The 12,833-nt window shown below is 47.6% G+C and overlaps 1 protein-coding gene across 1 annotated transcript in view; it reads right to left on the reverse strand.

Moving 5' to 3' along the window:
* tgfb2 (transforming growth factor, beta 2) overlaps positions 1–11,961 on the reverse strand; it is a gene marked incomplete at both ends in the record, with an annotated part of 19,378 nt that extends 7,417 nt beyond the window's left edge. Inside the window, one exon of the mRNA XM_080540350.1 lies at positions 11,616–11,961. Within this exon, the coding sequence (XP_080396476.1) occupies positions 11,616–11,961 (346 nt within the window). The remainder of the gene's footprint in view (positions 1–11,615) is intronic.
* Positions 11,962–12,833: the final 872 nt, after the last annotated feature.

Genomic DNA, 12,833 nt, shown 5'->3' on the forward strand with positions numbered 1-12,833 from the left:
ACACACACACACACACACACACACACACACACACACACACAGTGAGGGAGATGCCTGTGATCCTAATAAAACCTGACATTCATGACATGGTCCCATCCAGTAGGGAATCCCAGGGGAATCCATAAGCAAACCGCTGCTTGATTGAGGTTCAGTGGCAGCAACCACATTACCAATGATTTATATGAACGTGACATGAGAATGATCCACCACAACTGGCGCCGCTGTGGTCGGTATGAGCATCGCCCCGTGGTGATGTCACACAGAACACACCAAGCACAGACTCATGGGGGGCTGTGGGTGTGTGTGTGTGTGTGTGTGTGTGTGTCTGTGTGTGTGTGGGGGGGGGTGTATATGTGTGTGTGTGTGTGTGTGTGTGTGTGTGTGCGCGCGTGTGCATGTGTGTACAATAAAGGGGGAATTGGGGAACTTTCATTAACCAGACCAATACTTCCTCTCCTCCCAGGCCCTTGGAGGGGGTAGCTGATGATGTCACCTGAACCCTGTCATACAGAGCAAACAGACAGACCCTGATCCCCCTAATCATATAGGCCCTACTTCATTACTCATCACTTCCATGACATCACATGCCAAGGGCAAAATGCTACAGCATGCGGCTATGGATTAATACTGCCCCGCAGAAGGTACAGAACTACATATGGAGGGTATGCCAGGCAAGTATGATTACTTAATGTTTAAGAAACATACAGGTATTAGTGATAGCACTCCATTGTATGGTAGAGCAGATAATCAGGTGTCTTATATATTACATATTCAAATTGTAATTCCACAGTAATAACTAGCTCATTACTCATGAGTCGACTGCTAACACAAGCACTACTAGACATGTGTTGAGCACCAGTAAGAAGGTACCTAGTGAATAGGTAAATACCAGTGAAAAGGAAAAAATTAAAAGTAAATCAAGTTCAGAGCCAGTTTAGTCCAAATAAACAAGGCAGGAGGGAACTGGGCACATCTTTCAGAAGGCCACTCCATTTCAAATATTACACCCTGTATTTCTTCCTGAGAGCAGCACTTCTGAGGAGAGGGAGGAAACCTGTCCTCGGGTACTTCAAACATGAGTTTCCTTCCTTCCTGAGGGGTGACAGAGAGGGGAGGGAGAGAGGGGGGGGGGGGGGGGTGGGCAAGAAGAGAGGCTCCTCTCTCCATTCAGCACCGCTGCTGACAGAGTAGAGCCATGTCAGGTTACAGCAACACCTCCAGTGTGAACTGATGGACCCCAAAGACTTTGCAGATGAGAGCACGGCCCTGTCCACAGACATCCCCAGGCCTACCGTCAGAAACTCCATGTACCCTGAATCCTAAATCACCCCCTAACCCCTAGACCTGTGTCACATTATACAAACCCCCCGCATCCCCAAAAAAAACATTTAACAGTTTAGGTCAATTCTCTCAGATCTACATAGTGGTGGTGGGGGTGATAGGGTTTGGGGAGTTGATTTGGGGTTGGTGTATGTGTGGTTAGTGATAGTGAGTTCTGGAGCTCTGAGTCTCACTGGCCCTGGCCTTGATATTAAACCCCACCCTGGTCCTGTCCCAGCCAGCAGTGGCTGCCTTGTCCTCACTCTCACACGCAGCTGAGATCAGGCTTTCAGAGGTGTAAACAGTAAGCATGACGTTGCCTGTTTAGCTGTTGGAACCTAAAAGGAACATCAGAGTCTCCAGAGCCAGGGTCGGGAGTTGCTCTCTCAACGTGTACAGTATCTACAGTGGAACAGGGACTGGTGCCAAACGCAACCCCTCCCAGAACCCTTCACTCCTCTCACACACACTGTCATCTGTCATCCACTGACCCCCAAAGACACTTCCCGTGCCATGGCCTCGATGTTACTGTATCCCAGTTCTTCCTCCCTTTCTTTCCCTTCTGAAATGCTCCCTGAAGCACTCTGTGTCATGGATTAACTAAACGGAGAAAAATAATGATCTCCCTCGAGTCCATGATTACACCATATCACGTTATCACGTGCTTTTAAAATCCATGTGGAAGAGTGAACAAGTGCACACTTCAGGAAAAGGCTGGAGAATTGGAACGCACCCCCTGTCGCTGTCTTCCCCTGCCCTTAAGACCCACAGGTTGTTATTCTCTGAGGTCCTGAGTGAGTAAGTGAGTGAGTGAGGAAGGGAGGGAGGGAGGGAGGGAGAGAGGGAGGGAGGGAGGGAGGGAGGGATGGAGGGAGGGAGGGAAGAAATGAGTGAGCAAAGAAGGGAGGGAGGGAGGAAGGGAGGGATGAAGGAAGGGAGGGAGGGAGAGGGAGGGTGGGATGGAGGGAGGGAGGGAAGGAGTGAGGGAGGTAGGGAGGGAGGGAGGGAGGGAGGGAGGGAGGGAGGGAAGGAAGGAGTGAGGGAGGGAGGGAGGGAGGAAGGGAGGGAGGGAGGGAGGGAAGGAGGGAGGGATGGAGGGAGGGAAGGAGTGAGGGAGGGAAGGAGGGAGGGAAGGAAGGAAGGAAGGAGACTGTAAGATAAAAAGAGAGAAAGACTGAGACTGAAGAGAGAGAGAGAGAAACTGAGAGAGAAAGAAGGGAGGGAGGCAGAGCAGAAGCCTAGAAAGCAACAGCTGTCCACACTCCCTCCTCTCCCTCCTCTCCCTCCTCTCCCTCCTCTCCCTCCTCTCCCTCCTCTCCCTCCACTCCCGTGTAATGACACTAACTAGGCTTAATTGGTCGCTGTTTGTTATAGAAGGATGTTTGAAGAATGTGGCAGCTGTAGCTGCCTGGCTTCTACTTTACATAGCCACAGTAAATAGCATCGGGTTGACCCGGCTCAGCTCAACATGAAAGGGTGGTTCCAGCTTTGGCTCGGGACACAGAGACACCTGCAGTGCACAAACATTTGACCTCCGAGAAAGGAAGAAACAGTTTAGGGCAGAACTGTTTCATTTGGAGTCCGTCTGTGCTTGTTTAGGCAGAGTACGGTTGATACAGTTCTTCACACTCTACATTCTACTCTTCCTAATGGTCTGCTGTAAAAAATAAATAGTCCCCACCTCACCAATTCAGTTCCTTCTTTGCTGGATTTAATCTCTCACTAACTATGTCTCATTCAAGCGTTTTCAACAACTCGACTGATGACAACTTGTCTCCTGCCTGGAGGATGACTAGATTGAGCGCCAACTGAAAAACGCCCTCAGTTCAAGCACAGCTCTGCTCATGCAGTGAGAGGTTGCTGTGGTTGAAATGAAAACCATGCTATATAATCTAACAACGGAATAACCACTACTACTGTGCTCCTATAATTCCACCTGTGACTGCTATTACGTAGGCGTGCTCACACACACACACACACACACACACACACACACACACACACACCCAAACACACCAACCCACACACAAACACACACGCACACACACACACACACACACACACTCACACTCACACTCACACAGAATGATATTACAGGGTGTTTTGTGTAATATTAAAACATTTCAGTTACCGTGGAGACCTTTATGGCACAGCATGTGGTTTTAATAAAATATGACATTAAGTGGTATATATTTTACGAGGAGATTCATTTTCTTCATTGTTGCAATGGTCCTACAAGCCATGAATTATGAGGAAAATATCCTAATGTTTGTTCAAATTCCCAAAAAGTCAGATTTATTACTTGGTAAAATTACCGGATGCAACTGTTTGCTACCTCAGAGTAATTTTTACCATTTGAGAATGGAAACTGAGACCAAATATTGGTTTGCAAAGCTGAAATGCTGGGACGGACGGAGAGGGAAAGTATATGACCTACTTTTGAGCATTTCTCACTTCTGTAAGACATGCTCTCGGATTCCCCTGGCTTCCTCTGTGGAGGGACTGTTCTCTCTCTCAGCCACTCAGAGGTAGAGAGAAGAGAGGTAGATAGAGAGGAGTAGGGAGGAGAGAGGGGGAAGATAGGAGATGAGAGAGGGGTAGAGAGGAGAGAGAGAAGTAGAGATGAGAGGTCGACAGCAGAGGTAGACAGCGGGACAGAGGAGAAGTGAGGAGATGTGGAGAGGAGGTAGAGAGGGGTTAGAGGAGAGGAGGGGTAGAGAGGAGGGGGGAGAAGATGTGAAGAGGAGAGGAGGGGAATGCAAAGGAGATCAAAAGGGAGGGACAGACAGATTTCTGAGGACAAAGAGAAACAGGAGAACAGTAGAGAATGAGAAAAGAGAAGGGGGGCGGTCAAGTCATTAATAGGCTCTCTTTAAAACAGGCCCAGGGTCAAATATTGGAAAGACTTAAGATGTGCTTGGTTTAACTTGCACATTTGGGACTATTCCATTGGCTTGACGCACAGCCAGTAATTGAAAAGATTTGACAAATACATTTGAACCCAGTTCAGCATGAGTGGAAGAGGAGAGAGAAGAGAGAACATTATGCTGACTTGACTGGTGGAATAGGAACCAGATAAAAGAGGGAGTAGGGGGGGTACATAAGAGGAAGAACAATAACAGAAAGATAGAGAGAGAGTTGGAAGACAGACAGGAGGAACGAACAGAAAATGAGGGGGGGGGGGGGGGGGGGGGTTAGAGGAGAGAAGAAAAGAGACATGAGAGAGGGAAACTCAGACAGACAGAGGGAACCAGAGGGAAGAGAGGGGGGGTGGACATTTAAAAAAAAATGGGAGGGGGGGGGGAGAAAAGAGACAAAAGTGAGACAGCAAGTGAGGGAAGGAAATAAATAGACAGAAGGAAATAGAGGAAGGAGAAGGGGAAAGAATGATTTTAAGGAAAGAAGGAAAGTGAGAGAAAGTGACCGAGAGAGGGAATGTGAGACGGAAGAGAGCCCCCCCCCCCACCGCCTGTCTGGATCCCTGCAGACGCCACCGCCCAGCCTCTCACCTGCCAATAGCAAATTGAAAACAACTCTGCACATAATCCCTGAGAACTAAAAATACCCAACGCTTTGAAGCCCCTTCCACCCAGGCCTGTCAGTCTCCACAGGCCTCCTTCCCAGCAACAGACCAACACACACACCCACACACACACACACCCACACCCACACCCACACACACACACACACACACACACACACACACACACACACACACACACGCGCACAATGGTGAGTGAGTGAGTGTGAGACATTGAGATGAGAGATGAGAAGGGAAGGAAGAGGGGCTTTGGAGCTGCAGCCACCAGACAGACACATGGTGCCTCTCCACTGTTGCTGTGTATGGCAACCAGAAAACAAGCGAGCAACCAAGGCAGCATAACACAACAGAGAGAGAAAGAGAGAGAGAGAAAGATTGAGAGAGAGAGAGATGGAGAGAGAGAGAGAGAGATCTCATGCATGACAGAGTGTGTGCATAGAAGCAATAGTGCTGCTGACCAACTCAGTTTGAGTAACTCACAAATGGCACACTTACACTTACACACACACACACACACACACACACACACACACACACACACACACACACACACACACTAACACACACCACCATAATCTCTGCTCTGCGAAACTATTGCATCACGTCACACTACCATCATCACCAACGCCTAACTCGCCATGCGACCTCACATCACTGCCATCATCACCAGCTCAGTACTCTACAGTTCTCTCATGGTGGCTAAAAAGGCTGGAGCCTCTCCTCTGCTCACAGCCACTAGAATCTCATTCACCTCAGAGTCACTCTGACTCACTCAAGTAACACTATCATCTTACACAGGACCTGTGGAGTTGCTGTAAACAATACAGAAAGAGACGGAGGAACCGCTGTTATTCTTTTACTCTCTCTCTCTCTCTTTCTTTCTCTCTCTCTCTCTCTCTCTCTCTCTCTCTCTCTCTCTCTCTCTCTCTCTCTCTCTCTCTCTCTCTCTCTCTCTCTCTCTTCTCTCCCTCTGTTACGCAATGCAGCTTGGCCACAGTTCGTTCTCCGGTTCAACTGGGAGCAGCGTCCAGGTCTTGCGTAAGCGAGCGCACGGAGCCCCGTTCTCAACAACAACCTTGTGGTGCCGAGCTGATACCCCCTGGCTCTGTGCTCCCAACCCTCTCTCTCTCCTTCTCTCTCTCTCTCTCTCTCTCACTCTCTCACACACACACACACACACACACACACACACACACACACACACAAGCTACAGTATGAAGACTTGAAATCATGGCAAATCATGTCACACAGAGCCACAAATAGGTTATTGATAAAGAAGCAACAGATTCACACTAGAAGCTCCATGATCACTCCGACTGACATCAGGGGAGGCTGGTGGCGGTAGAAATCCGAGGACGGGCTCATTTGTAATGCATGGAATGGAATGAGCGACGGTTTCATTGCTCATTCCATTCCATGCATTACAATGAGTTCTGAGTTCTCCGATTTCTACCACCCCCAGCCTCCCGTTGACGGACATGCAGTTCATGGAGGTGCTGTGCCAGAGAATGCCGAGGGAATCTGTCTCTCTCTGTGCAGAGGCTGATGGAGCAGCTGACCACCGTGGAGAATACAGTGTGGTCGTGAGGCGGTTGACGACGCTCCAGCGTTTAAACTACGCCGGTCTACTCCCAGGGTGGGTTTGCGTTCAACTGTTGTTTTTTCGGCTGTTTTTACAACTGTCCCCTCACACACACAAACACACACACACACACACACACACCTGGCACGCACAGACACAAACACACACACACACACACACACACACACACTCACAAAAACACCAATAGACACATACAAACATGCGTGCGTGCGCCCGCACACACACACACACACACACACACACACACACACACAAACACACACACACACAAACACACACACACACACACACACACATACGCGATACATGATACACGATACACACAGCCACACGACTGAGTTTATTTACAGAAGTGCAGGAGAGATAGGCCAGATAGGCCCGTGTTCACTTAGACTAGTTAAACACTATCCATCATCCACCATCAGGCACACGAAGCTAAACACATACAAGGCTCTCAACATGCTGGCCTGCCACATCAGAACACACAAACATAAGCACTCAAACACAAACTAACAAAGACACAGACGCCCCAAACTGTTCGTTCATGTAAACACATTTACATCAATTCATGTAGACACACACACATGTATGCACAGACGCACGCACACACACATACGGGGATGCACGCATACATTCACTTACACTCACACACACATGCACACGCACACGCACACGCTCACACGGTCACACACACACACACACACACACACACACACACACACACACACACACACCATTAAATCTCTTTACAGGCAGATCTATTCATAATTGTGTGTTTGTCTTTAAAATCTGACACTCTCTGCTTCCGATTATAAAAGTGACACATCCTTCCTGTGCAGAGTTTAAAGACCTGATTAGAAGTGATTCTGTGACTCAAACTTGGCAAACAAGAGGGCCTTTCTTCCTGATGGCCCCTCTGCAAACTCTGAGCAGAGGAATGTCGCTACATAACGCTAGGCTAGCTCACCTTTAGAAAAGTGATACTTGGAAAGACAGGAAACTGCAGAATTGCAAAAACTGCAGAATTACAAAACCACATACGCTGTCACGGAGTAGCAACCAGAACATTTGCTCTGTCACTTCGGTGTTCAATCATTTACCTTTAGTAGTTGTGTGTTAACAAGCTTTGTTAAAAACTGGAGAGGGGCGTTTTAAACTATATCAGAGAGTAGTTACGAGCCAATTACACACAACCGGCTCAGAAACTCAAGTGATTAAAATCCGCCTGAATGTTTTTTTATTGGATTTTTAACCACATAAAGCTTGATGTTCAAAGAGTCATGTCCCCATTGTGTTACCTGAAGGCAAGCTAATTACTGATCACTACATAAAAGCCTTAGATTACCACACCACATGTGGGCTCCATTTCATCGCCTACAACAGGTATGTTTTCCACTGTGACTCTGTTCACTCCTCCACAACAACTGACCTCGTTCCAAATGCTTTGAAATATTTGCCCAACTTCTAAAACGCAAGAGATTTGCAGCCGAGGGCGTGGTGCTGTATGTCAATGTCAAAGGCGCTGGCCTCTGTAGAGTAGATTTGTGGGGTAATAGCTGCCTCAGTGCTGTGTGATTCTTAACTAAACATCAACGTAATGAAACGCCACATATCATCAAAGATAAACATTCCCAGCGATGTTATAAGACTGCGCTGTTCTGATTGACTGACTGACCCTGTTAAGTGACTCTTCAGCCAGCTATGTTAATACTGTGTATCAATGTTGTTGTTGTTGTTGTTGTTGTTGTTATGTTTGTGGGTACACCCTGCTCTCATCTACTGTATCGACCATCATAGAAAGCCAAGGACAGCTGTAGGCTTATACTTTACTTTGTTAAGTTGTAACAAGAGCCTTAACATGTACCAGAAGTTACACTCTTTGTTGATGCTACTGGAGGTAGAAACCAGAGAATGGACTCATTGTAATCCATGCAACACATGTTTGATACCATTCCATTCCTCATTCCATTCCATACCTTACAATGAGCGGCTGTCCTCTAATTTCCACCTCCACCAGCCTCCCCTGATGTAGCATAACTCTGATTGGCTTTGCTGCTGCTGCTATATCATACTGTAGGACCCTGGACCAGTCTATTAACTTTAACTGCTGCATGTCTTTGAATGATGTTCTAACCTAAAACAGTACATAATCAGACTGTACGTACATACACCAATCATTCACTACACACAGCTTAACAAAGATATGCAGTACAGTATGCCATAATATCACACAGCTAAAAACATGCAGACACACTTGAAAGCAGAAACCAACCCCCTGTCTTACACACACACACACACACACACACACACACACACGCACATGCACACATGCATGAACGCACGCACACACACACACACACACACACACACACACACACACACACACACAGTGGGTTCAGTGTGTTCCTGGGGAACTCAATAGCCCACTGGAGACGTACAATAACTTAGAGAGCAGACAGGCCTACGCCAGAACAGCATTACTGTATACTGTGTGTGTTCAGCTCCTATACAGGGCAAGCACACAGGGCAACGCTGCATCAGCTGGTTGAAGACCTTATAGAGGACGCTACGGCAGTACTCTCCACTCTCCTCCAGTACTCCAGTGTCATGTTATACTGTGAGTGACTTATGAGAGTGAGTGATGACAAAAAATGAGGATTGTGGTGTGGGAGGTGAAGGGGAAACAAACAGTGGGAAGAGCATGAGAGAGAGGAATGAGAGAGAGAGGGAGAGAGAGAGAGAGAGAGAGAGAGAGAGAGAGAGAGAGAGAGGGAGAGAGAGAGAGAGAGACAGAGAGAGAGACAGAGAAAGAGACAGAGAGAGCAATGGGATAGAGATGGGGCAGAGATGGGAGGGGCGTGGGTGGGGGGGGAGAGGTTCTCTCTCTACCAGCGACTCCACACTACCCAGCAACAGTGGGTCTCCTGCCTGCTGGAATTTTCCACAGAGCAAGTGGCAGAGCAGAGCAGAGCCTAGCAGAGCAGACAGCCCAGGACACCAGTCGCATACACTGTAGCATGCACAATGCCTTGTAGCTCGCTGGTTTAAATAGTGCATAGTAGGCTCTGCCAGGGCTCTGTCTCTGTCCCCCCCCCCCTACCCCACATCACCCCACCCCACCCCCTTGCCCCGGCCCACTCCACAGCCCCTCTCCCCCTCTCTCCCCCTCTCACATATTTGTGTGGGTTCCATTGCCGTTGTGCCCCGCAGTGCTGCCTCTGAGGACTTCCTGGCGCCCTACCAAATAAGGTTGATACCCTTGTGTATGTGTGTGTGTGCGTGTGTGTGTCTGTGTGTGTGTTTGTCTGTGTGTTATTAGCTGGCAAAGACATTCACTTTGACACTGGATTGCACACACAGTCTCCAGTGGACTGTTGAGAAAAAAAGCCACCCCATATCATCTTTGGTTCAGGGAGTGACGGGCAGTTTGAGTCCCTTTCTCTCTCTCTCTCTCTCTCTCTCTCTCTCTCTCTCTCTCTCTCTCTCTCTCTCTCTCTCTCTCTCTCTCTCTCTCTCTCTCTCACTCTCTCTCTCTTTGTTTCTCTCTCTGTCTTATTCCCTTCCCTCTCTGTCTCTCTCTCTCTTGCACTTTGTCACTCCAATCTCTCTCTTTGTCATTCCTTCTCCCAAGATCTAAGGACCGCTGCCATGTCAGAAGTTAAGATTAATAAAGATCAATTCAAAAATAATCTGGCCTTTTTCTCTGGATGTTGACTCAGTCTTATTTATACCCTGTAAATGCCTTCCTGACTGCACTTGGCTTCAGGCCAGGGCTATTCATATTTAGCGTATTTATACAACGGGCCAGGCCAAGGATAATATTTAATGCAAAATATACCTTGGGGCATATAAAATATCTCCTAATTTATTTTTCCTCCATAGTGTATACTTGCATTTGATCTTTAGAGGGAAAAACAATTTCAGAATTAATGACACAATAGCAGCATTTAATATTATTATTGTGTTTAGACGACCATGACCATGAAAATATGAGTGTGTATTTAAAAAGTGAGTTAGTAACACAGTGGTGTATTACTTGAAAGCCTAGAGGGGGTAAGGTCAACACTACATTAGGTAATTGTGGTAACTGGGAGCTGGGTTAAGAGGTCTCAAACACTTATTAATAAAAATCTAACTCTTAACGACTGTCACACACACACACACACACACACACACACACACACACACGCACACTATCTCCATATCTCCCCATTGTCTCATAAAAGTTGTGCAAGTTCTTCATACCTCTGCCATGTAAATAGTAAGGTATTTGAAGTGTAATTAGTTATCAGATTTGATAAGTGGCTTGGGCTATAGCAGTCTGTGTTATCAACAATTCGCCTGTCAGCCTTCTAACAATCAGAGTCTACAGTGAGCCACTCATAGGCCTAATGTGTTTGACTGAGTCATTGGGACTGTGTGAACGGTGCTTCAATGTCCCTGTCACCATAGGCCATGCCAGAGACTAGAGACACAGGCATGGCATACTCGGACTCAAAATAACATTAAGGAAAACGTGCCTGTTATATTACAAATTCACCCACATACACAATACAAGGTATTCTTTCTGGGAGGGAGTGAGAGAGAGGGAACAACGTGGGGATCAGTGATTCATTGTGGTCTGCTTCCACGTATGACTACTGTATATACAAGAACAACTTCTCACGGCGGCGCCGGGGGCCAGGCATGCAGGAGGAAACCGTTCCACCTATCTCACGAGGAGGAGAAGTTCACGTCAGGCTACTTTTCTGTTGATGTATGACCGCTCCTGCTGCCCTAGGGGCCCATCTGCTCCTGCCCTAGGGGCCCATCTGCTCCTGCCCTAGGGGCCCATCTGCGGCTCGCAGGCATTATGGCTGTTTTCTTCGCTCAAATCCAAGAGGGGAGGGGTGGTTGTTTAGTATTTCCAAAATAATCACAAACAAACACGTGATACCTACCACACACATCGGGCTCAACGAAACGTTACACATAGATTAGTGCATCTACTATAGTTTTTACTTCACTCATTTAACTATTACGCACGGGTTCTCTCTCTCTCTCTCTCTCTCTCTCTCTCTCTCTCACGCACGGACGCACACGCACACACACAAACACACAAACACACACACACACACACACACACACACACACACACACACGCACACTTACTCTCGGAGGGGTAAAAGGGCTGCATGTCGATTTTGTGCACCTCCTTCGCATAGTACTCCTCCTCGCTCCGCTGCCGCTCGCACGTCGCCGCCCGCTCGTTGGCTTTCTCCTGCAGCAGGTCCCGCGTGCTGTTATAGATGGCGATGATGTCCCGGGACACCTCCTCGGGCTCGGGGTAACTGTCCGGGGGGCTCGTGAGCTTCAGTTTGCTCAGAATCTGCCCCCGGATCGCTTCTATGCGCTTCTTCATGAACTGATCCATGTCCAGAGTACTGCATGTAGACAGACTGACGGCCACAGTGGCTAAATCCAAGGTCAGGAGGAGACTTAAAACGTAGTAGTTCATTTTGAACACGTAAAATTGGCCCTACAGCAGCTTCTTGTAAAAAAAAAAAAAGAAAGATAAAAGCGGCGTAATCTAGACAAGATAACTTAAATACAATTAACAAATGATGAACATTACAATAAAAAAACGATGATGATTTTTAAAATAATATTTACACTTGAATGATCGTTAGCCTATAATAACCGCAAACGTTGTGTGTTGTGTGTGCACACTATTTGAAATGATACCTTGACATGCATTCAATATGCCTAGTAGTGTAACTTATCTGTAGAATCCGTTATACGGCCAGCGGAGAGCAGACAGCGGCACTCTGGTATTCCCAATCACTTGTAAACGCCTAGGCTAGTGCGTAAAGTTACAATACAACGAAAAAGTCCAAATGTGGCCATTCAACTCCTGTCAAAGTTGTCACACAAACACAGCTCTGGATGGAAAACAAACTACAACCGACTCGCTCACTATCTCCAGTCGTACAGGACAGACGTGTGTAGCCTGCGGGTTAGCGCACACCTCCACCGCATCAGAGCGCAGCGAGATCTCCAACCGTGGCCAGGCGCTCCGCTCGCAACACGAGTCGTCTCTGAGTCTCTCTATCTGCAGATTAACTGTATGGCTTCGGGGGGCAGTGCATGTGCATCCCCTCTTCCGATCACCAGATATTACTCAACAGTTAACCCAGGACGTCCTGGCGCGTTCAAGGTGTCGGGTGGAGAGGAAAAAGTAGACACTTTCTTAATTAACGCATAAATGGAGAAATGACCGTAAAGAATAAACTCAAGGATGTAGAGAGAGAATGTAGGTGTAGTATTATTGAGAAGCGGTATTTCCCTTCAATGAAGCGACAGACCCGTGAAGCGTCCCTCCATCCCCTC

The sequence above is a fragment of the Nansenia antarctica genome (genome assembly GCF_963989245.1).
Source record: "Nansenia antarctica genome assembly, chromosome: 10".
Taxonomy (NCBI): domain Eukaryota; kingdom Metazoa; phylum Chordata; class Actinopteri; order Argentiniformes; family Microstomatidae; genus Nansenia; species Nansenia antarctica.